The 26,623-nt window shown below is 36.5% G+C and overlaps 1 protein-coding gene across 4 annotated transcripts; it reads right to left on the bottom strand.

Moving 5' to 3' along the window:
- Positions 1–258: 258 nt before the first annotated feature.
- On the bottom strand, positions 259–25,454 carry LOC134491380 (zinc-regulated GTPase metalloprotein activator 1A-like). 4 transcript variants are annotated; one of them, XM_063295107.1, is made up of 16 exons: positions 24,899–25,454; positions 24,639–24,787; positions 23,078–23,164; positions 21,842–21,938; positions 20,743–20,834; positions 17,265–17,324; positions 16,218–16,255; positions 12,487–12,533; positions 10,255–10,341; positions 9,437–9,481; positions 5,782–5,838; positions 5,602–5,653; positions 3,424–3,492; positions 3,172–3,237; positions 2,454–2,580; positions 259–1,402 (listed from the first exon to the last, which is right to left on the bottom strand). In XM_063295107.1, exons 2-16 carry the CDS (start codon positions 24,778–24,780, stop codon positions 1,329–1,331), a joined length of 1,140 nt encoding a protein of 379 aa, XP_063151177.1. In that variant the 5' UTR covers positions 24,781–24,787; positions 24,899–25,454; the 3' UTR covers positions 259–1,328. The 4 variants fall into 4 exon arrangements, 3 of the variants coding, with proteins under 3 accessions (XP_063151177.1, XP_063151176.1, XP_063151175.1); XM_063295106.1 differs by having other exon boundaries at positions 25,203–25,454; XR_010067317.1 differs by having other exon boundaries at positions 3,201–3,237; positions 24,639–25,454.
- Between the last annotated feature and the right edge of the window lie 1,169 nt (positions 25,455–26,623).

Genomic DNA, 26,623 nt, shown 5'->3' with positions numbered 1-26,623 from the left:
CGCTCAGTACCAGCACCTCTTTACCAAAGATGGACTAGAGGAAGGTAACATTCCCATACTAATAAGTAAAAAAAAAAAAAAGCCAAACTTTTCTGAGCAAAGACCGGGGAAGTGACATTTCAAGGATATACCCAAATTTATTTTATTAGAAATTAATTGCTCATTCTGGATAAACCCACCAGATACTGTATATATGGGCAGCAGTTTTATAGGGCTCAAGAGGACATGTAGGCATTTAACTTAAAAAAAACACCACACTGTGGATACAAGAATGATTTATTAAACATTTCAATTAAATTGGAAGGGAATTTGTAAGAAGTGTTTTCTAAAAGATAAGAAAAGGACAGGAGACAAAAAACACTTTATAAACTGGATTTTATGAAAGCACTATTAACTGTTCTCAACCAAGCTCCATTATATCAATCACACACCATCTGAATGCAGATCCTTGAAAGTGGCATCTTGGGAGATATGGTGATAATGAAGGAAATCATTTAGGACTTTCCAGGATGAATAAACTTAAAATGGGTGGGTGAGGGTAAGTATATGTGTGGGTGTATTCCTGAAAACCCCATTATCTATCTGCAATGTTTTAGTTCAGTTTTTACAGTTTATATCAACTTAATTGTCTTGTCTAGATTGATTTGGATGCAACAAATTTGTTCTCATTTAGGTAAATGTCTGGGTAGAAAGGTGGTTTGCTGCATCTGAAGTCTGCTACATGGGGTCTGTTAAACGGAACCAGCCTCCACAGCCTCAGTCAGATGAACTTCCTAAAATTAATTTGCTAGCTGAAGATTGGCTTAAATTCTGGAAGAATTCTGAAAATGTTGAGAGCTGAAGTCCACAGATTTGGAGCATACCAAGTTTGGGGAAGGCCATGCTGAATCATAAACTTACTGTGCTGACTTGGCTTAAGAAAGTTTTCTTCAGAATGTTTTTAGATTTGTAATCTGATGACACTTAATTCTATCAAATGACTGAATTCCCCCTTTTAGCATTATTCTCATTAAAAAAACCCATACTGACTTGTTAGTCACTAACCTAAGAAAGATAATCAATCCAAAATCTTATTAACCTGGTAAACTGAATTGGATTCTGCACATTTAAAAACACAATTGGATTATTTAATTATATATAATTATATTCCAGTGCTTAAAATTCTGGTTGTTTGAAGAAGTAAAATAAAATCTGTAGACTGCAAAGACCCCAAAATTTAATAGCTGTACAAACAACAACTATTAAAAAAGAAAAACCAGTCCAAGATATTTTAATAATGCATTGCTAAAAATGCAGGGTTGAAAAGCAGTTTTCTTCAGAAGTTGGCATCAACTATTTTCCTCTTTTTTGGTCACAGTTGCTATGAAGGCCTCTTTAAGGATATCATTATCCAGGTTTCTACCTAAGGACCAACAACGTAAAATTGAAAACATTTTAATATATTACAATAGTTTGCATTATGGAGAACACAAAGCTTTCCAAAGGTTCTAAGATAGTGTAAGCTTCCAAAAACAGTGTTCTGAAGGCAGCCATGTAGAGGAAATGTTCGGGGAGGCTGAGCTGGGTGGCTTCGCATGGCTGGGCTGGGGAGGCTGGAGCTGGCTGGGACGGCTGCAGTTTCGTCCTGTGCGGTGGCTCAGGGGCTTCTTGCAGCCCCAGAGCTGCATGATGTCAGGCCCAGCCCAAGAACTTCAGAGAATCAGTCCAGTCAAACTTCAGTTCTTTATTTGCTTACACCATATAGATAGAATCTTGCCAGACTAAAGCTACTCTACCTAACCTCAGGGGAAATAACCTGGGAAAGCTCCAGGCCAGGATATTCTGAACCCCTTAGTCTTCCCACATTCGCTTTCTGGACTGTGTCTCTTCTTACCTTGTCCTCCTCCTTGGAATGTGCTCCCTCCTTCCTGAGAACCAGCAGCATTACTGAAATTCACCACACAAGGTTCTGGGTCTGCTTGCTGCCCCACAAGGCAGGGTGCAGGGCGTCCAAAAGGGCAGAGATGGGGGAGGTGGGGGGAGTAGAAGGCAGTGTTCAGGGCTGGGTGGGACCAAACCCTGAATGGCTTGGATCGGGGGTGGGTGCTTGGGCTAATGACGGGTGAAATTCACTTAACAACGGCAAGGGCAATTGCCAAGATTGCCATCACCAAGTGATTCCATCTTGCTTTACAACCACACTGCTTAGTGACAGAAATTCTGGGCTCAATTACCGTTGTTAAACCAAGACTACCTGTACAGTTAAAAATATGATTTTGCTGCCATTACACCTAGATTGGGCCAGAACTGCCAGCTGTCATAAAACATTCAGAAACTGCTCTGAGACACATTCAAAAATTATAAAATGGCAGCAAACCATCTGTAGTACTGTATCAAGAAGAATTTTATTGAAATTTTCCATTTTTTGTAGAATGATTTTATACAACTGGCATGTGAAATGCACATATTCTTACCTATTAAGACCAATCTATTAATTCGTTCATCCTCTTTCCATTTCACAGTTGTTTCCTCTAGATCATAGAGCTCATGGACACCCTGAACTATCACTTGATGAGATTTATCTTTGATGGACACCAATCCCTGATTAGAATACAAAATAAAATTAGCAAAGTAGCTAGTGAAAGCTTCTATAAATTTAATATGAAGTTTGGTAATACTATGTAGGAAACATATAAATAAAACATATTCTAATATCCTTGGTGTATAAGGAATTGATTATAAAGGGAGGAGTAAATGTGTAAAAATTCTTCACCGGCTCACATAGGATAGCATAAGATATGTAAGTAACTAAACGTTTGTTAAAAATCAGTATAATCTACTTCTTCAAAACATCTATAATATCAACAACCTTGTAGTCTGAAGATCGTGAAATAGTTTCCTCCCTCATTATTAGTGTAATGTCTGTTCATAAAGGAACTGTATCACACATTTCTTCCAGAAAGTACAGAGATTTTGATGTTATTAAAATTTGATTAAAAGGAACCATATATGGGGCTGAAATACAACAGAGCAAACTTCTAGAACAGGGCCTTCAGTTGTTGAGCACCTCTGTTTCAAATGATAACTCCAAATTAGCATATGCTCTACTTTCTATGCATACAGCCACTTTTTGCATCCAAATAAAAACAGGAATGTTTTTGAAAATAATAATAATAATACTGAGTACTGAACCTTTAGTCTTATTACTTCCATGGGGTTACCTTTCTTGTCTTTTACATTTTTCTCCCACAAGAGATTCTAAAACAAGATAAAAAAATGATTGCAAAAATTACGCATTCATAAGAAGATAATCTTCCGGGAGTTTAAAAAAAAAAAGGTAAAGTTCTTTGAAATCCTGTTTATTTTCTAGAGTCAAAGATGTGTTACTATATAAAGTATGAAATAAATAAGTTGGATCTTTTATGCAAATAATATAGCACTTACTTGAATAAACACATTCAGGTGTTCTTCAGTTGTATTTCCTAGCACTTCGAAGGTGGATGTAACAATGCTCTGAAAATTGATATATAAAAATTGCTATGTTCTGATTTTTAACAAGAGCAAAATACATTCTGATAAAAATGCTATATTAGCAATCTATGGAATCTGCAAACAGAGTAATATAAAATTAATAAATAACATCCATATATAAAAAAAGAATGATAAAGCTGAAAATGTTACTTCTTTACCTATTTTTTTTCCTGAAATGATATATTTCATGATCATATATATTTCTTTCCATAATAAATTGGAACCATTTAGTGTCCCAAGTGCAGTAACTAAATGCACACATACTTCCAATGCATGTCTTTACATAGTTATAATAGAACCATCTTCTAATGTTGTCTATCATTTTCAGGCATTGACAAAACAGAATTGTTCTGACACAGTTCCAAATCATGATGCTACCAAGGAATCCCATTTAGTAGTATAATATATTGCTACACAAGTCTTTTAAAATTAGTCAACCTTTTTTACAGTCCATTTAATCAATTTACATATTTTTATATGAAACAAAGCAACTCCTTGCAACTATCCTAAGAAGCTAGGAAGTGCCTCATAAAACAAGATTCAGATAAATGCCATTTAGAAATCTTTAAAAAAAGTTAAATCTTTGAAACACAGATGAATAAAAAAGGGTATATATGTATTATTACTGCATTCCCTAAAACATTACCTATTTGTCATAAAGCTGTAAAACAGACATCAGGAACTCTGGCCTATGGCCCTAATCCTTCTTGCACAAGGCCAATTTTAGTCTGTGGGATGACTAAAATTGGACAGAGCTGCCCTGTGCAAACGGGGCCCTTCACTATGTATTTCAGAGGAAGGTGAACTGCCACCATTAAGGTATTCTACAAGAATCGATAACTTCTGCATAAACACCCAGGAGTTCAGGCTTATAGAGGAGGGAAAGGTACTTCTTCAGAGTTCTCCTTTATTCTCCTTAAAAAGCAAATACAAGTATCTTGCAGTCTGGCATGTGTATAGGACTATTCCCCAGGTTACACATAAGGCCTAATTTAACTCCAGTTCCCAATTCAGTACATTTATTAAAGAATCAAGCACAGACGTGTCAAAATAACAAGAGACTAATTTTAAGTGCCAAGTCTGTAAGGAATCCTGACTTTTGCCAATACTTATAACACAGTTCCCTGGGACCCCAGAGCAAGCACTGGCCTTTGTTCTTGGCCAGCCACTTGGAGGAAAAGCAAGTTTCCCCAAACAGGAGGTGTTCTAGGAGCATCTGGAGTAGCTTCCCAGGACAGAAATCTACCCTGACCAATCAATACCTTGGATGACTTGATCCAATGTCACCCAGGTGATTCCTACTGTACTATTTAGCATAAGGCTGAGTCATAAGGGGAGACAATCAGGGATTAGATTCACATAGATCATTTCATTAAGCATAGGATGTGAACAGAAGCTAGACAAAAAATCTAACAGGCAGGCCGGGAGACTGGATCCATCATGAACTCTCATAGGCATTCCAGTAAGAGCAGTTGCAAAGAATGGCTGAGCATTGGCTACCCCACACGTTCCCCAGTGGGAGAGACAAGGGACAGTTAACACTGCCCTGCACAGACAAAAACATTCCATGCAGGCAAAACAGAGAAGGCTGCCCCTCTCTTGCCCAAGCGGCATTTTGCATGGAGAAATTCAAGGCTTCAGGGAGTAAGACTGGCACTGAGTGCAGGGTTTTTCTTTTTTCTGACCTATCCTCTGACATCATCCAGTCCATCCAGGCAGATGGGGGGCTGGATCTGTTATAAAGTGTTCAAATTTAAAGAACCCAAAATCTAATTTCTTAATTTTTATTTCCCATCTCACTATTACTTGGATCTGGTAGCATTCTTCCTTGTCTCCCTTGATGACTGATAATGCATAGAGGGGACGAAACAGACTTGCAAGATTCTATTATTATAGCCTACCAATAAAGCATGGTTCTAGTCTTCCTCTGGGGTTGATTTTCAGGTCTGGTCTATCTCCTGGAGCTGACATAATGTTAGGTGATGAAGGAAAAGGGAAATATAAAGGCACTGTACATACAATTAACAAATGTTTACCAGTCATGCTTAGTGCAGACTTACTGCTCAATTACAAGATAGTATAAACAATTACCTTATCTAGATGTGGCTGAGGTACTTCTTCAAGCTGAAGTTTTTGCTGCAAACTTATAAGCACAATACATTTAACACCATGCCACCACAAACACAAAGCATAATCTGGACAACTGTCAATATCAGGGTATAGCAGAATTACAAGTTGAATGCTAAAACAAAGAGCCACATGTTATCTTACCTTTTTTCTGATACACCATCAAAAGCATGAAGGTCTAACACATTAGAGATATCAACTCTAGGGAAAAAATAAAGTTAAGTATGTCTTTTAAAAACATGTTATGGATACACTAAAACTGCATGAGCGGAATGCTTCTTGCTCGATAGTGTTTTCCTGTGGCTCTTCCTCTCCACTGTAGCCTTTTATACTTTCTGGCCAGTCTCTCTGAATGCTTGGACAACTCCTGAAACACTTTTGGAAGTGAATGGATGTGTCTGGATCCATTCTGCAGAACATGATTTGTTAGCCTCTGTTTACTGAATGAGCAACACTAACTGGGCTCACGCATAATGCTAGCCAAACCCCCGAAGAAACATTATTTAGTGCAATGGGGGAATCCAGTCGTAACGTAAATTTGTGGCACTCTGTATAAGAATGAGCTACTTCAGGCTTCAGTTTCACATCTTCCTTCTCATTTAGTAAAGGTAAAGGTTTCCCTTGACGTAAAGTCCAGTCGTGTCCGACTCTAGGGGGCGGTGCTCATCTCAGTTTCTAAGCCGTTAGAGCCGGCGTTGTCCGTAGACACTTCCGGGTCATGTGGCCAGCATGACGACACGGAATGCCGTTACCTTCCCGCCGAAGCGGTACCTATTGATCTACTCACATTTGCATGTTTTCGAACTGCTAGGTGAGCAGGAGCTGGGACTAGCAACGGGAGCTCACCCCGCCGCGCGGTTTCGAACCGCCGACCTTCCGATCGACAGCTCAGCGGTTTAACCCGCAGCGCCACCGCGTCCCTTACTTTCATGCTAATATGGAAAGACAAGCATTCACTTTTACATGTAACCTCAGTTGCGCGTGATGTCCAAATTCAGGGAACTGTGATGACTTGAGAATAAGCTAGGATTTGAAACTACAATTTGATCCTTACAATCACAGTAACCCTGATTTAATCCAACCAATTTTGTTTCATTGGTTTTTACTTAAGGCACCCTGGGGAAAAGTATTCAGTTTAAAAATTAATACAGAACGCTTTTGTTCATTGTTGATATAGCAAATAGAGCAGAGCAATACAGATCTGAAGCTTGTTATAGGTCATTCTCATTGAAAATATGAGCTCTTTTTATTAGAATTAAATACATAGAAAAGTCTACATTCTACTTTCAGATTCTCTAGCACTGCAGAAATTGCTTACTTTAACTCTTAAATTTGGGAGAGTGTAAGAATCTTCACAGAGCTCTGAACAATTCTTTGCTGTCAGGAAAACAGCAGCACAGTCATTGTAACACTGCCACTTCTCTCGTTCCGAAGCTTGTTCAGAAATATCTAAAGTCTAACATTTGAGTTTAAAAAGCAAAGTCTTGAAAACAATTCCTTAAATTATTTTGCTTTATATTACACAATTAGAAATGGTATTGCTGGCATATTTAAAAAAAAAAATCACACTCAACAAGAAATTGTAAACAGTATTTAATAATTACCTTCATTGTGGACATTTTAACAAAATTAAGAATGATTCAGCTTCTCCAACCAATTTCTAATGCTAGTTTTGAACGTAGAGATCTTTTTAAAATCTAAATGTAATACTAGTACATTTTATAATGTGTCATGCTGGCAGAATAATTATGATCAATAAGAAGGCAAAAGGGCACCAAGAAAAACTACAGTATTGATTCAGAGCTTTAACAGAATTTTAAGTTAGAGTGTAATGTTGCTGGAACTATTTAACACATTCCCTCCCCCTTCCTAACTCAGCAAAAGAAAGAATGACAAAGACTGTAATCCATATAAGCTAACATGACAGTCACTACAGAAAAGAATTTTCATAAAGCAACTGTTTGGCAGCAGAACAGAAATCCTCCATCATGGAGCAGATTTGAATTTCTAATGAAATTATATCAATGGATCTGTTAATAGGATTAAAATGTTTGGAAATGCAGTATTCAGCTGGTGATCTGTTTAAAAACCTTAAGTAGTAGGTAAGTAGATATAGTAACAGAAAAGTTTGTTTCATGACATTTTAATTTCGCTATCGGGGAAAATATGGGTGTATTGTACTTGATAAAGTGATATCTACAAGGTTCTCTGCAACTGTTACAAATTTGCATATACTATTTGGAAAAATATTTTCTAGAACAAATTATATAGGGGAAAATGAATATATAATACATTTCTGATAGATATAATTCAATATAGAATTAGATCATAAGCCCCACAGAATCTTTAGGTAAGGAAATTACAACTGTATTTGCACTAGACTAAATATTTATGTGATGTTGCCTACAGTCTTCTGTTGACATATACTGCATTTTGTTTCTTTCTCAATCAGTACCATACTTGAAAATATGTAATTATAGTGCAAGTGGAGAATCTATTGATGTTTACAACTTCTATTATCCCTAACTAGCAATATCTAAAGGACGACATATTCCCATCCAGCATAACACAGTAGGAAACAGTATAGTACATTCAAATGTTAGCAAACATTTAAACACTGCATTATAAGAGTTCAGAATATAATGATATCTTCATAGGTCTCATCAGTTGTGTTTCTGCTTTTGGATTTTTTAAAGTGCTTGCTTATATCAATTGCTACTTAGGGGTTGCGAATAAAAAGAAAGGCTCTTACATGTTTGACATGTTACTTTCTCATAGATGTACTTTTTTCTCAAAACTAATTAATAAAATGTATAAATTTTAATTTTAATTAATTTAATAAAATAAAATTTAAATAAAATAAAATAAAAATAAAAATAAAACACAGTAAAGTTTCATAGTAACTTGAGATACATTCTATATTTAATAAAATCCTATTTGTTTTGTTATATGATTGTACTCAGTTTAATTTAAATTGTGCCTGGTTGTCCAGGGGCCCAGTAACAATGTTTTGAACAATCTGGTTGAATGGCCAGCTAAGGGTTGGACAAGATAATGTATTAAGTTCTATCTAATCACATGTTCTCACCAGGCTAGAAACCAGGAGACTGTGCGTTCTACTCCCACCTTAGGTACAAAGCCAGCTGGGTGACCTTGGACCAGTCACTCTCTCTCAGCCCTAGGAAGGAGGCAATGGCAAACCACTTCTGAAATCTTGCCAAGAAAACGGCAGGGGCTTGTCCAGGCAGTTGCCAAGAGTCAACTTGAAGGTGCGCACGCACGCGCGCACGCACACACATACACACTCTCATATGCTCTGCCATTCTGATGCAGTAAAGCCTCTGTTTTATGGACCAGGTAGGAGTGTCTGTAAAGCCTAATGCCTGTTAAATAAACATTTATGTAATTACATAAAATTATGCATGTAAGTTACTAAAGTGTACGTATCTTGTATAAAGTATATAAACATTGTCCAAAGTGATTTGCTGAACAGTAGACAAGTCTGTTGTTTGCCAGAGCAGTCTGAATTCAGATTTTGTCCACTGCATCCAAAGTCCATTGAATGGGGGTCTGTAAAATTGAGCTTTCTTGCCAACAGGTAGGCTAACCCTCAGACTGACATCAATCTATACTTTTTTCAAGCATCAGGAGCAGTCAGAGACAGATATTAGATTAAAATATAAACTGGTTGGGTACTGCCTGTGATTGTTGACTTCCTTAATAAAATTAACATTTCAGACTAATATATATTGTCCACATTAGTAGGAAAAAGTAGTTAATTTTGCATTGTTTTAATTACCTTGATCGCTGAGTTTCTAAAATTTTGGCAACTCCATTTATTGCTCTAACATTATTGAAGAAGAGAAGAAAAAAGATATGATAATAGAACACTTACGATCAGGAATAATTTATAATCCACTTTACAAAATTTAGATTCCTATGGGACACAGACTCTGTGTAACCTGATCCTTGCAAAAACAACAATAGATTTTACATATTATCAATTACCAAGGTTTTCTGGAGGTTTATGATAAAAATATAAAACCACAACCTCAAGAACACTGAACGTTAGTTTAAAATGTTCAACAGTAAAACCAGTAAAACCTAACTCAAAAGGTTTTTGAGTTTAAAAAGTGTTTTTAAATGCTCCCACAATTCAGAAGGGAGTACTTTTCAAAGAACTGAGCTACAGGCAAGGCTTGATCTCACGTTGCTGCAAGATGAGCCTGCTGAGATGTAGATCAACTTCCTCATATGATAATCTAGAGATTCACAGAGAAATGTCATCATCGTATAATTAAATAAAATGTATTATTTTGATTCCATGTAATCTACTATTCCAGTGGCTGCCAGTCATAGGAAAACAGCAATAAATATTTCAACCCAAATTCCCCAGGAACCTCTCTATCCTGCAGAACTCATTAGTGCCTGAAGCCCCTCTCTCATTTTCTCAGGTGAAAATCTGCCTTTTTTTTCCCCTACTGCCTTTGCATGGTTTATCTAAATGATTACTTGAAATGCAATGTATACATTTAAGCTTTAATTGTACTTTACTTCTTCAGAATTCTGAGTATTTTTAGTAAAAATACAGTATATTGGAAATAAATGTATGCTTACCTGACAGCTGTTCTTAGTTTCATCAGGTCACCTTGTGCAACTAAATCTGTCTTGTTGATGATGATAAGATCTGCTAATCCAACTTGCCTATAGCAAAATGAATAAATGGAAAATAAATAAAGTAAGTAAACACAAAGTAGTCATTTGCCTATTAACACAAGTATCAACTTTTTTATCTTTCAGGAGGATTGTATTATAATGCTCAGGCACAGTAAAACAAATTAAACTGCAAATTGAAATAATAAACATTATTATTTCAAAACACTGAGACTGCAAACTGTATCCTAAATACACTGCTGAACACTATGGAACAACTTACTACTAAACAATTATACTTAGGACTGTACTGTTATTTTTTTTAAAAAATAAGCAGACTTCATTAGTCATTCTCATTGTACTTAAGAGAAATTGAAGTACAGGAGAAGGGAAAATGCTGAATTAAGAATATTTTAAAGTTGTTTAAAAGTAGCATACACCCACTTACTTACTCTGACAGAATACACCAAGCAGAAATCTAAAGGCTCCCAGAACATTAAAAAAGTATAACCTGCCCCCACAGCTCCATATACTTTGTTGTTGTTGTTAGTTGCCATCGAGTCGTTTATGACTCATGGCGACCCTATGTATAACAGAATGAAATGCTGTTTGGTCTTGCACCATATGCCTGACTGTTCCAATGTTTGCATCCATTGTTGTTGTAAATGTATCAATCCATCGCATTGAATGTCTTCCTCTTTTCTGCTGGCCTTTGACTTTACCAAACATGATGTCCTTTTCAAGCACTCGGTCTTTCCTTAGGAGAGCATTTTTCAACCTTGGCCCCTTTAAAATGAGTGGACTTCAACTCTCAGAATTCCCCAAGCCAACAAGATAGGAGTTGAAGTCTACCGCTCTTAAAGGGGCCAAGGTTGAGAAATGCCGACTTAGGGTGCATGCAGTTTGGGTTTCCCTCTGATATGTGGCTTACTGGGTTGTGGAAATCCAGCTAATTATGGATTATTTAGTAACTATAATTCAGCCAGTAATTAAGCTAACCACAGTCTGTGTATCTTTTTTTTTCATTCAAATGTTCATTTGGTTCGATCACAACTTGTTTTCTATTACATTAAGATCACAAGGGAAGTAGAAATGGAGCTCTAAGGCACAGAAGCTGCTATTAACTCTATTGGCTATGTTAAATTGTATGAGCATTTTCACTGGACTAAATACGTAATACATGTTGTAATAAATTGATTAAAAAACATAATTCAAACAATTTAAGAGTTTATTGGGTAAGAGAATACCTAATAGAATATCAAATTATTTAATTCCAGTAGCAATGCTTATGTTATGATTAGTCTTCACAAGTATCGCCAGTTTTATTGGTAGAACATACCAAATAATACAACTATACACTACTTTGAACATTAAAATCTATGTGTACCCACCCACATCCACTGCATATATTGTAGGGAGCTGAGACTGAGAGATGGTAGCAGAAGATAGCAAATTTATGACTGAAATGAGATTTAAACTCATACTTTTAATCACTATGCCATACCAATTCCCAATTATTTAAGACTCTGAGAGCATTTTGACTAAATATGAATGTGGCTAAAATATGAACTAATGTTACACCTGCCCATTCCTTCAGGACTGGCAGGAAAGGCATGTTACAGGTCCTACCTACGAAAGAGTGTCATCTAGTGGGACCCAGGAAGAGAACCTTTTCTGCTGTGGCACCAGCCCTGTGGAACATCATTCCCCCAACCCAGACCTTAGATTAGGCCTCACCCTCCCAGCCTTTTGGAAGACCATCAAGACATGGCTTTGCCATCAGGCCTGAGGATCCCATGGAGGTATGAAGCCTGCGAGATGGCTGTATTGTCTGTAAGCTACTGGTTGGCACTCTCCTGCATTTTATGTTTAATTGTTTTAAGTTGTTTTTAATGTTTTTTGTTGTCATTGTTTTTAGCTATTTATTTATATGGGTTTTGTTTTTTGTTATGTTATCTCTGTGAGCTGCCCAGAGTCACATATGTGAGATACAAATTACTTTTACCTCTATGGAATATCACAGAGGAACAGTTTAGCAGAGGCATTTGTGAAACAAATACAGAGCAAGTAAATTGGATCTACAAGCTGAACTTTCAACTCGTAATGTTCCTCATCGATCCAAAGCTGTTTACTGTTTATGCACTTCCCATTAAACAAGCTATAAGATTTAGACAAAAAACTACAATATATTGATACCTAGCAGCTTCATTAATAAGGCCACTGGGTTTTTCTTCTCTCAGGTGCTGGAAAAAGGATTAAAAAACATCATTGTAAATATAAAGAGGAAGATTTTGTTTTGTAAATTGAGTCACTGACATGTATAAAATACACATTATGCAGCAAATACCTGGAGTATCATTAGCTGTTTTTCATGTTTCAGTTTCAAACATCAGGTAAGCAAAAGATTAAAGAGAAAAACTAGCAGGTATATGTACATAAAACAGTTTATCTCAGATCTGCTTCTATATATGCCAGTTGCCCTGGCAGATATTATACTAGTTCAAATGAACTGAGACTGATGTTGTCAATTCTCTCAATTATAACATTAGTAGAAATGTTAATTTGTGTTTTAATAACTTTGATTTCTTAACTTTACAGCAAAAATTCTGGGGGTGCTTTCTGAAAGGAAGATGAAATCCATCAGTTCTGGGTGCCCACAGAAAACTTAATAAAGGTACCTATATTTCATTGTTTTATCTACTTGAAATACATTGTTTGACTGTCATCATGCATTCACTTAGTTTTCAATGGTCCTGGACTAAAACTATGAAACTAGTAGTTACATATATGCATTAGCACTTCAGTAACAGAGACAATTATCCCATGTTAATCACTGCCACAGTATTACAACACTTAATTTGAATATTAGTTTATTAAATTTATATCCTGCTTTTCCTCCAAGAGCTCCTGGTGACTTATATGGGGATCTCCCTTCATTTTATCTACAGAACAGAAATCTTGTGAGATAAGTTGTGAAGAGTGGGTAGCTCAAAGTGACCCCATGGCTAAGTGTGGTCTTGAATTTGGCTCTCCCTAGTCTTAGTCCAGCACCTTAACCACTATACCACACTGGCAATACAGATGCTTCCAGTTTGACATATTCTTTCAAGGAAAAAAAAAGAAAAAACATGCAATGGAAAAGTCCTTTTCATAGAATGATTCTAGACTCGATCTCGGCCAAAAGGCTGAGAAGGTATTTAATTAAGTGCAGTGGCAAATATTTTTAAACAGTACTGCATCTTTGAAAAATTATTTTCAAAATTGTTTTCTGATTAAATATATTGACAAGGATGTATAACAACATGAGAACTCTCTTTTGACCTTTTCTCTTTTCACTGATTCTTCTCCATGAAACACTGCAAAGCTTTGTAAATTTAGAAAGAACAGCATCCTTGGTTTAGGTCCTCAGCACTGTGACCTATCACTGCAAGCTGTCCAGTCATTTGCCTTTAGATTAAAACATGAATATTTCAGATTCCTTGGTGACAATCCCATTAGAGTGACAGTCCATGATATCAATTACCTTTTCAGTTTCAATTTGGCTTGCTAGCCACAGGGTACAATTTCTCAGCTTCACATGGACTAGGCTGGATCCATCAAGCATGACACTTCTAAATTGCTACCTATTATCCCAGTGTCATCACTTGTATTGCCTCCAGACTTTTTTCAATCACATGCCAAGGCAGAGGTCAGGCTTTGAAACCACAGGAATTGGACAAGTTCACAAATTCCCTACACAAAGCAAAAGTTATTTATCTGGCATATGACTGAGAAAATGTAAAAGCTGCTATCTTACCGTCAGCATGTCAAGCTCTGTACATGTTTACAGACTGAATAATGCAAGGGGTTGTATTGAATTCCAAAGATATCAAACATTATACATTTATTAGTTCAAAAACTTTTTGCAAGTTTCAAAAAATCTGTCTACCAACTGTAAAAATACTTTCATATATACAACACTTAAGCTAAGTATGTTTATTGTAACATAATTTGGCAAAATGTTCATTCATATTGCATGAACTTTAAAACCACTGTGGTATGGTAAATAACATGGGGACGCGGTGGCGCTGCGGGTTAAACCGCTGAGCTGCCGATCGGAAGGTCGGCGGTTCGAAACCGCGCGGCGGGGTGAGCTCCCGTTGCTCGTCCCAGCTCCTGCTCACCTAGCAGTTCGAAAACATGCAAATGTGAGTAGATCAATAGGTACCGCTTCGGCGGGAAGGTAACGGCGTTCCGAGTCGTCATGCTGGCCACATGACCCGGAAGTGTCTATGACAACGCCGGCTCCATGGCTTAGAAACGGAGATGAGCACCGCCCCCTAGAGTCGGATTCGACTGGACTTTACGTCAAGGGAAACCTTTACCTTTACTATGGTAAATAACAATATAAATATAAGTATAAATTTAGGCTGTAATTAATTGCTCAGATTTGGGAAAATTTGCTGTAGCACTAAATTAACAAGAAACAAATATATTTTTATACAATGATGTAAAAATTGATGATGATTAAAATGGAGAAAATAACTAATAGGGAAGGGCTTAGAAGGTCTTAAATATGATAAAAATAAAGTCTCCTTCAGCTTGAGCATGACAGTTGCTAACTTCATGGAAACATCCATGGGCTTTACTTGGCAGCTGTACAGAAGTAGTTTGTCACTGCCTTCTTCACAGATGAATTTTGACCTTCCAGTCTAGACTACAGCCTCAGTATGCTGGGAAAATCCTTAGTGAAGTTCATTTGTTAATAAGTTGCACATCAACATGACCTCATGTTGCTAATTGATTGTCTACATCAAGGTTAAATGTATCCAAAAGCAAACACCCAACAATAATTCTTGGGTCACCCCTCACCAGCAGAGTTTATTACTGTATATAGGTATCATTTATTACAAAATGTGTTTTACTTATGGTTTGTTAAAGCCAGTCAGTCTTGGGGAAGAGTCAAGCAATCAAGGCTTGTTCAGCAAATTCTCCATTTCTTCTGCTGTTACCCAGATGGTTTTCCAAACATCTGAGGGAGAATGACCATCCCAAAGTCACGCAGCTGGCTTTTGTGCCCAAGGCCAGAACAGAACTTGGGTTTCCCTACTCTTAGACCAGCAACTTAACAATCACATCACACTGGCTCTCTCTTCTGCTATTATCCAAATGGTCTTCCAACTGTCCCAGCAGTTCTAAATCTTTTTGCTTTAAATTTGTGGGATCCTGTTTTCTGATCATTGTGTTATTGTTTTGTTGGTTGGTTTTACCTGTGTGCTTGTATGCTTGTCTGTGTGAGAGGGGTGCTTCTTTTGTAGCTGTGGGCTTTAAGGTTATGGTTGCAATGCACATAAAAAAACAGTTGGAACTTCAATCACACTGACATGCTGAAATTTTGACTTTTTTGACAATACCCTGCAGATACCCCTGGCTGACAGGTACAGTGAGGGTACCCACAGAAGAACAAAAGCACCTTTTCCTTATTCAGATCCAAATACCAGATACCTCTAGAAAGGGGATTGTCAGAGAGAATAGACCAGACTAGACTACTGTAGACCAGAAAAAAATTGGAAAAAAAAATAGAAAAGGAACAGAAATGCAGTCTTAGCCTGAGATTTTATGCTTTTTTAAAACTCCTTTGGTTAGTCCTCAGAAACACAAGGCAAAAGGTTAAGTGAAGCACAAAAATAAACTAGGATTCCTGGCTCAGACAAGCCATGTTTAAGCAAGACTGGATGTGTAAACCAACTGTCTCTAATTTCAAGCTGTGATTGGTTGCTAAGGTTAAGCAAAAGCCACAAAAAAAAAAAAACCTCCAGGACAAAGAAGATATGGCATTTACATAAGAGACATACAGTACATAGTCAAGCATCCTACTGTATTAGGTAAACAAAAATCACGAGCTTGCCTTCTTTGCTATATAATTGACTGTAGCCATATTATATTACCTGTAGCCCATGCTTTGCATCAAGAACAGAGATAATACCTACAAAAAGAAAGGAAGGAGGAGTCTGGATTTGAAGACTACCAATACAAATCCCAGATGCTTTGCAGTTTTACATGGAATTAGGGAAAAAACATTACCTAAGGGTGCAGTAACCCTTCAAAACATCTGCTTAGATACTGACATTAATTAATTGCTATAGGTATTTTCAGAAATATTAAAAATTATTTTAAGTTGGGCTTCTGGAAAGCAGAAAAGCCCTGCCTTTCCCTCTTCCTATAAGTCTCAAGGATCCAAAGAGATCTGGAACATTTTTCAGAAACAAACAAAAGAGGAGAAGGCAGTAAGCTGGAACTTTCCAGTCAACCAGTCTTTGTCCCTTCCAATCAAAGAGAAAGACAGAGAGGGGAGAAAAAGTAAGAAGCAACTGCAAGTAAGGAGAAGAGGGAAGAAACGAATGGCTATGTATGGTTCTCGAATGAATGAATGGAGTAGTTAGCTGGATGTCTGAATGGACTAAGTTGGTCTGTTCCACAGGAAGAGAGCCAATACTTGTTTAGAGGAGAAGGAAAGACAGAGAAGGAAAATCTGAATCAAACCATATGTTGGCAATGTGGTTTGTGTGTATTTTCTTTGTGTGAAAGAAAGAAAGCAATCTGGGGGAGGGGGTTATTCTTATTTGTAGAATTAAGTTATAAGAATTTAATAAGAGGTGAATTGCTTTGTCTTCTGAGTTGTGAAATAAGTATTTTCTTAGCAAAGAAAATTGTTAGTTCGAAGGAGCAACATCTACATTTAAGATTCATCAACTTAATATCTTCTGATGTTTTGGGACAGTGCAGTATTTTGTCACTTCCCATGCCTCATAGTCATTTTATAATGGCCACAAAACTTTCACAAAAATCCAAACATACCGAAATAGCTTAAAGACCCCCATTGAACTATATTGGTTTGAACTTAATTCCATGTTTCATTAATCTCAGTATCTCTCCCTTTCTCTCTACACACACACACAGATGCACACTAAGTATTCAAATATTAATTTTCTTACCATCAAGATAAATGTCACTTCCTAATTCAGCATCAACCCAAAACATGGAGGCCACAGAACCTAGAAAATAAACATGTAGATTATACAAAGATAGCTACAAATGTTTCCATTTTTTATATTCCAAAAAGAGGAAAAAAATAAAAGAGCAAGAAAAAAATTATAAAGGCTATATTTGGTTTTAATCGTATTTCTGTCAGAATGAGTACTTCCAAAACATATGTAACATTTATTTGATTTGCACTGTAGGTATCAAAAACCAGCAGTAACGTAAGTACTGTATTACTGCACTTAAAATAGTTTACAGAAAACTTCCTGACCAACCTATAGTATTCCATTTTTAAAATACTCATTAGTAAACTTTAATTATATACTACAAACCTCATTTAAAAATTAATTTATTATAGGTCACTTTATTTTCTTCTCCTTTTCTATATATTTAAAATTCATGCTCAATTCAATTTATAGACATTTTCTTATATCAACAGAAATCACAATGGGATGTACTTCCAATCAAATACTTAACTTTTAAAGATTAAGGATGAACAATCCCAGTTTAAAAGCGAGTTCCATTCCCAAGGTCTGTCCTTAAGTCGAATTTGTATGTAAGCCAGAACAGTATTATTGTATAATACTGTATAAGCAGTAGTGTATAATTAATTTGAACCATTATGTATTTAACTCAAATCATTGTGTATTTAACTCGAATTTTGCTACAATAGGCTCCGTTCTTAACTATGGATCATCCGTAAATTGGGTGTTCTTTACCTGGGGACTAGAGAATTCCAGAGATGAATTCTACTCCCTACAATAGAATTCATACAATTGTTTTATGTATTTCTGTGTATTTCTACACAGATATACCTTATTTTTATCAGCATGAAACAAGCAAATATTTGGAATTATTCTGAAGCAACATCAGTAATTAAAGCATAATTATAATGCTCAAAGCATGTTAGAATCTTTGGTGATTAATAGCTGTTTATATAGATTTTATCTTTTTAAATAAAGAACAATCCAGAAAAACTATGAAATGAAATTGTGCAATATGCATTTTTTCTTTGAACAAATCTATGAACCATTATAGAGCAATGAAAACAGTGTACCATTTACAGAACAATGAAAACCATGTTGCTGTTGAAAAATAATAGTTAATGAAAAAAAAACCCAATTTATTCTGATGTGAACTAATTCAATACACCCAAATGCTACAACATGAAGGATGCAAGAATTTGACAACTATCAGAGTATTGTCAAAAGCTCACAAATCTAGCTGATGTCAAGGCTGTCTTAAAAAATGAAGCACACATGCAAAAAACAATGGTATCTGAAGCTGTTCCAATATCTGAAGCTGTCCATCTGAATTGATAAGATGTAGCCTCCCAAGCGTCACTGGTGTCAAAACTGAAGAACCTGTCAACGGTTTACAGTAATCACTCAGGCAAGATATAGCAAAGGCCTTAACATCTAATAGTTTTCAGGTATCTATTGATTGTTTTCTTCAAATGCCTAATAGTTTTCAACTTAACTGAAATAGGATTTGTTTACAACAAGAGCTGAATCAATGTCCTATCTTTTAAAAAAAAACAAAACCTTTGAGTCAGTGTAGACTCCTGGCAATTGCCTGGACTGGTCCCTGCAATTTTCTTGGCAAGATTTTTGGTAGTGGCTTGCTGTTGCCTTCTTCCTGAGAGAGGGGGACTGGCCCAAGGTCACCCAGCTGGCTTTGTGCCTCAGGCAGGACTAGAACTCAGTGTCTCCCGGTTGCTAGCCCAATGCCTTAACCACTACGCTCTCCTATCAATTATTTAGCTCTGAACTGGAGCCTGTCAATTTCCTTTACATGAAACATCTGGAATGCCAGAATGAATTTCTCTTTACTCCCAAGCTACATTCAAGAGTTAATTAAAAATGTCCCCCGGTACTTGAGCCAGCTTTCATTCACTATAAACCATTTTTTTTTCAGTGAAAGTCACAGCAAAGAAAAATTTTATCACAGAATTGGAAGAGGCCATTTAGGCTATCAAAATAACCCTCTGATCCTTGCAGGATTCCAGTTTAAAGCATCTCAGATAGATGGCTGTCTAACCTATGCTCAAACACATCCAGTGATGGGAATCCCACTACCTCAATGGGCCATGAGTTCCACTGTTGACTTGCTCTTACTGTTAGGAAGATCTTTTTACCTTCAGTTGGAATCTGCCTTCCTGTAATTTAAATCCAATATTCTATGTCCTGCTCTCTGGGACAAGAGAGGGAGTTGAAGTCCACAGAACTTAAAATTGCTGAGATTGAGAAACACTGATGTAGACAACAGTAGGACCAGAAGACCAGAAAATGCTGTAGAGTGCAACCTCTTTCATATTCATATCTTATGCTACTACTATCTGGTTACAGATTACTTGTGGAATATGATGATGAATTATTCTGTGATTTGTGTGGATACTTGGTTTATTCAAATTCTTATAACAACAGGTATCTACTGTTTACCAAAATATCTATATTCATTGAAAGTAATTAATAATCATTTTTGCATGTCTTAAACACAACATAACCATTTTAGAGAATAAATGGGGGAATGAGTTGGAAAATTCAGAGAAGGCAGAGATTTGAAAAGAGCGACGTTATAAAGTTGCAGGGAGAAATGGAGCCAGGTGAAAAAATATAAAAGAGAACAGACAGCAAGTATTTAGGCCTCCAGGACAAAGACAATGAGAACACTGAGGTCTGTAGGATAATGGCTGGTTGTCTGTAAGCTAAAGAATTTGCTGAAAGGTACAAAGGAATTATAACAGTAGAAGCAAAATAAATCCTAAAATGACCAACATCAAGATATACATTTGAGGCCATGGGTGAAATCTCTCACTTTTGAAAAAATACACCATTTTCTGAACAAGGGCCTCCTCTATTTTATAAGTGATCATGTATGGGTATCAATAGGAAAACTATTGGCATCATCAATATCTGAAGGGCCAAAGGCCCCATTCTGGGTTTAATGTACCTTTAAAAAAAAATTAGCAGCAACAGACTAATTTGGTTATCCCTTTGAAGTTATGTTGAGTAAGATTTGATCCTGCTAGATGAATCAGGGAAAGTGGACTTTAATCTGGAGTAACTCATATACCATTTGTTATATGCCATTTATCATATACTATCAGCACTTTCAAGATTAGCTACAGAGATTATGCTGCTTATCAATAGCATTACCTGGGTGAAGGCAGGTATATACCACACCTAGCTCTTCTGGGGCCTGCCCTACTCATTAGATGCTGTCAAGATGGAAACAATGAAGATTAGTTGACTCTGCCTATGTTTGTTCTGTGACAATTCTAATTTTGGCCTCTATCCTAGCTAGATTCATAGCACATATTATAAAGCAGGAGCACACGGGGGCTCCCCTATAATTTACCTTTAATTTTACCATACATAGTATGTTTTTCAGAAAAAATGGTTTCATATTCATTCCCATTCCCCAGTATACCTGGATCTGCCAATCCTGTTGTCTCTAGCAAAATATAATCAAACTTCCCTTTCTTCTGCATCAAATTTTCAATTGCTTTCAAACCATTATCCCTACATTAAAACAAAAATAAAGAAACAGGATTAATTGTTCTCATGTTACATTTATGTCAAATTCTCTATCTTGCCTCTAAAATATTATCTCCCAATCACATATCTACCAGGAAATATAGTAAAGGTAGTAAACTTATTTGTTAACTAAGTATATAATGATATAAGTAATCAACTTATTTGTTAAATAAGTTTATGAACTAATTGTAAACCTATTTGCAATTAATATGTAAATAATTACAGTTAATTAATTTACAACCCAATGTTAATTTTAAAAGTTTGCTCCATACATCTAACTTTCTGCATACTGTCTGCTCTCTTGTATCTTCTTCAAATTATTCATTGGCTTAAGATGAAAATGTCAAAAAGGAAGCTACTTATCAATACTCATTCTATTAAAATATAATCAAACTTATGCAATTTGCAATACAAATGACTCTTTAACCTAAGATTGTAATTTTATTATGATTTGCTAAATTTGCTAAACTTCATAGATCAAGCAAGAATTATTGCTATTTCTTTATCTGGTTTTTAATTTGAGCAATACTGGCTAGAGTTAGGGTTGGTTAGTTGTTAATTATAGCATAAGAACCAGATTTAAATACTGATTTTTTTTAGTACTGACATAACATTTCAAAGTGATACAAGTTATTCCACCATGCAGATATATATTAATGCCTTTTTGAAAAAAGTCTTTTTATTCTTTTCATGCTTTTTCTTTGATTGTACTTGCCAAATTTATACATTAATACAATTTTTAAAAATAAAAGATAAATGACTTGGCTTAATGAACAAGTTTATTATTAAATGAGTCCAAGAACCATTTAATACATCTTTCCACATAAAGGAAAAAAAATAGTAATGAACAAAATAATTCTTAGTATTATAATTATTACAATACTATATCTTCCCTAGCATAATTGGTCTTCATCATGGGAAACATAGACTATAGTTTGAGACCATTAATATTAGAAAAAATAGGCGATTTTACCAATAAAAAAAATCCTTACTTTACTGAGCAGCAAAGACAGCCATTTCTGAGCTCCAGCCATTCTTCATAGAGTTCTCCACCTTGGCTTATAGCCAAGGATTTTTCCAATGCACTACCTGAAAAAAAAAAAACAAGAAAAACTATAATAAAAATAGTACTTTTATTGAAAAAAAAATTAAACAGTGAAAGAATACTGTAATACGTTTCAGGTTTTGGATGGGAGAGGTGCCTTGAATTCCGTTATGGTCATTACTCTGTTATGCTAGGTTTGTTGAGAAAGTGATGCTAAAGTAGCCAGAAAATCAGGGCACACCCTAATTTTTCTACAACATCAAACTTTGTGGAATTTAGTAAATGGAACTAATTTCCTGAGTTGCTATACCTCATGTATCTTAATGTCTTTATTCAAGAACATAAACACTTAGTCCTTAGATTACAGCAAGAGTGCATAACATTGGATGGTTCAGGGCTCCAACTTAGCCTTAGGACTCAGGAAGCTATCTGGTTTTGTTTAAAAGCCACCTGAAGAAGTTTGGCTGAAGCTTTGCAGCCAGTGTTTTTGATGTTTGAAGGATGGGGACGGGAACAGGAATACCCCTGAGGAAAAGTTCTCACATTCCTGCCCCTAAACTCCCCAAAGTACAACAAGTAAGTCATTTTCCAGTTTTTTGCTTGTTGGTTTGGGAGGTATATAAGAGTGGAGATAGAAATAGGAGACCTCAAAATCATTCTGTCCCCCAGTCTTTTAACAATCCACACCTGCAAAAAATCAGGGCAAAATTGCACTGCCAAAATTCAGCCATTTTGCCACCAAATATTGGCCACACGATTTTGGGTTGCTGGAGGAATACAATGGGATTAAATTTTGGGATTAAAAATTCATCACAGAACATAATACTACATCTCTGGTTATGCAAACAGCTATGGTAATTCAAAAAAGGTAATTATCATTTTGGGAATATTTATGCTGAGAATCATTTATATGTTCCCTCTTTTTCTGCCCTACCCAGCTGAGGCATCTTGTCATGGCCACTTCTATCCATTCTTGCCTCCAAAGAGTTAAAGAACAGTTTTGGTTCCTTGCATTCAACAAGCAGATTATGCTTTGTATTACTTGGAAGGCAAATTTTGCATCACCACTCTTAGAAAGTAAGTGTGAATGTAAATTGAAGAAAATCTTTTACATTTATGAAATTACACATTTAGGGTTCAACATGAAACTTTTTGTTTTCCACATACTTGCATTTTTACATACCTTCACCAAATTCATTTAAAATAACTGCTATTCTCTTGCTATGTTGTTCAGTCAAAATGTAATTAAGAAGAGTAGTTTTTCCTGCACCTAAAAAAAGCAGAACAAAGTTCATTACACTAAAAAGGTACAATGATGGCCTAGTTCTTTATACTAAGGAGATATTTTGAGATGCCATTCCAATATCAGTTATTTATTTTCTAACCCATATAGGTTTTTAAGCCAGCAGTATCTCCTGTACTTGAAAAAGCAGAGTTTGATCATGTATTTGGAAGTATATCTGGAGATCATAATCATAAAGTGTCCCAAAAGCTCTGTTGGGAAACCACCTTCTAACTCCCAGCTAGGAATACTAATAGTGGCTGAATTTACACAAACAACTAAGCCCCAATTCTCAAAATCTGCAGTGCCACAATCACCTAACTATATAAAATAAAACTTTTTCATTGGAATTAAAATTCTATTTTAATGAGACTTAGTTTTGCATAATTCCTGGAAATCTGATTTCTATTTTTGAGACAGCCACTCATTTCTCATTTATTTTGCACTGATGTTTGCAGTTTATAACCAAAACTACAAAAAATGTAGTTTGCTGCTGGCTTGCCCAGGCATAGACAAGTCTTATTAGCATTCCTTGCTTTGCATGTGCAAGCCCGCCAAAGTATGCAAACTGCTTGCTTGGAACCTCCTAGGGGGTTGCACACACCTTGAAAACCCCTGCATTAAATCATAAAATATAAATATAAATCATAAAAATTTGGTCTTGAATTAGTGTATCATGTAACAATCATTTAATGTAACATAGATGCAGCCTAAAGATTCTGGACTTGAGCTGCTGAATCTGAACTTGGCCAAAGCAATGAGACCAATGCGCCCCTGTCAGGAACTACTGTAGCCACTATAGCCATGGTGAAGGTAAGGCAGAAGAAGGGTTGCTATTGTGGCCATCTGAGTGTCTTAGGCCTTCAAGATGCTGTTCTCACGAAGATCAGCAGGCAGTCAACACCTTCCATTAGCCAGCCCCTGAGAAATTCTCAAGGATGGCACTAGCTTTACTGTGATGTTTTAGAATGCAGGAGCAATCTTGTAAGCCTTCTTACCTCAATAGTTCAAATAAATATAATGTGAAGTCTACTATGCAAATATTAGATGTGAGCTGAACAGTGAAATCATTGGGTTGGCAAAAGTTTGGCTTCCTTTCTCAGGACTTGAGCATCTGCGTAAGGCTTCTACTTGTTCCTTTGTGTCCGGTGGTAGACTTGATGCTTTGACAGCTGGGGTATCCTTGCTCTATCATCACATCTTATCAAGAAATAAGCTCACAGAAGAAACATTTCTAATAGACTTCAGTTTAACCCCAAAATTATTCTATAAATCCCGCTTTATATGTTTTACTACCCAGGGGTAGATGGCACCTGCAGATATGCAAAATTGTATGTGTGGCCACAAGACCCCCTCCCAAAATTGCTATCAATTTATTATGACAGAAGAAGTTCAAGTAAAGTTATACTTCATAAAAACCAAGAACTGTGACAAATCAGAAATGCACTCTATCGCTTATTACCTAAATATCCTGAGATAATAGTAACAGGAATCTTAGCATTGTTGCTGGATTGAATGTCTTCCACATTGTCCTTTACTGCCGGTTCCCTTATGGGAATCAATTCAGGGCAATCCTCTTCTTCATCCATAGATGAACTTTCCATCTCTCACCTGCCAAAAAAATATTATGTAGAAAGTCTCAGGTCTACATTTAAGTAAAATATTAAACACAGGGATCCAGAGGGATGGAGGAGGTGAGACTAACACATCACAAGTAGCTACAGTATTTGGCATCCTGCTTTTCCTTTCCATGAACTCCCAATAGGAGCATCATTTTGGCTTCTCCCTCTTTCATCCTGGAGAATGGGGCACGCATGCATTGGTGGCTGCTGTTCGAGTAATGACAACCACATAAGGAGGCCTGAAGGTCAAATGCGGTTCATCATTAATAACTCTGTAAGAGGCTTGAACTCAGCAAGGTCTCTTTTCAAGGAAAAAGGCTCAGAAAGACAAAGATGTAGCCAGGCCATTTTATGAACTTTCAGTAAAAATGCCAGCGGCTGTAGAAAACAGGAGACTCCCTCACCCCGTTTTCCCTTGAGCGAGAGACTTTCTGATGGAACGAATAGGATCGTTTCGTGCGAAACTGAAGTTAGTAAATTAGTAAAGCCCCGCGGGGACCTAGAAAAACCATTAAACCCTATCGAGTTTCTATGCAGACCCAGATACACACTCGATAATGCTCGTGTTATGGTTAACTAAGCAAGCTAAGTAATGCATTCCTACAATCCCACAACCCACGCATCTCTTTTCCAACACCACCCTCTCCCCTTCTACTTCCGCTTACCACTGGTGCTTTTCTTCACGTTGTTGTAACTCCTCCTCTCGTCTGACAAGTTCCTACCCCAAGTACGCATGCGCCCCTTTGTTTCCTTTGCGGATGGTTTCGACTTGTCACCCTGGGCGGTATTTCTCCGCCCTTCCTGCATTCAACTAGATTTGCATCGGTTTCGGCTTTTCTCAAATACGCCGTCGCGTCGTTGGAAACATCAGAATGAGTTGACAACCGCTATCTCTGGAGTCGGGGGTTGGGTGTGGCTTTTTTAACAGCTTGGGCTTAAGGGAACCGCTTCCGTTTCCAGGATCAGTGCCTTTCTGGCTTGAGGAAGTGCAGGAATGCTGTATAAACTCTACTGCTATGTAAGGCAACAACACGGAGTAGAATGACTTTCAAGCCCAACCTCCCCGCCCGAGCTGCCCAAAAGCTTCCACTATGATCCCTAAAGCAAAGCTTTAGTATCTCTACTCAAGTATCAAGTATCTCTATTCAACCAAGGAGTAATAGGCATTTCTCTTTGCCCTCTGCGACAAAGCTATAGAATGGATTATAATAAATTGATCAATATATACATCTACCTTATTTAACAGCACACATCTATTAAGCTGTGGAAAAGTTATGGCCTGACAGCAAGACTATGCTTTCTAGACTCCAAAACATCAGATTATGATTTAGCACTAAAAGGAGAAGAAACAGCAACAGTTATTGTGGCTTAAACTTGTATCACAATAAATAGGCCTGTCTTTAAGATGTTCCAAATTGCTTGTGCTGAAACCAATTTAACAATTCTGCACCTTGGGAAACTGATTTACAGCCAAGTTTGCAAAATGGAGATGAAAGAAATATTCCTTCATTTTGTATTTTCGAAGCCAAAAGCGCTGCACTACTGTATTTAACTCAAGCTTTATTGGCCATCATATGCTTCATTAAGTCTATGCTTTGAAACTGTACTTCTCTAAATTTTCCTTCTACAATGAATTAATCCTCTATTTCTCATCATAGGTCCTATCATACTTGATTGTGATTTTCATGTTATACCAGTCTTCATCCAATCCTGATAATTCTTTTTCCAAAAGTGTTTTAACATTAGGTGTTTTACTGTAGAATTACCAGGTTAGTTCAGTTTTACTGGGCACCTACATGCCATCATCAAATTGTTGCCTGTATGT

The sequence above is a fragment of the Candoia aspera genome, chromosome 2 (assembly GCF_035149785.1).
Source record: "Candoia aspera isolate rCanAsp1 chromosome 2, rCanAsp1.hap2, whole genome shotgun sequence".
Classification (NCBI taxonomy): domain Eukaryota; kingdom Metazoa; phylum Chordata; class Lepidosauria; order Squamata; family Boidae; genus Candoia; species Candoia aspera.
Note: the sequence above shows the minus strand (reverse complement) of the source record. Positions and strands in the feature narration are given on the sequence as shown.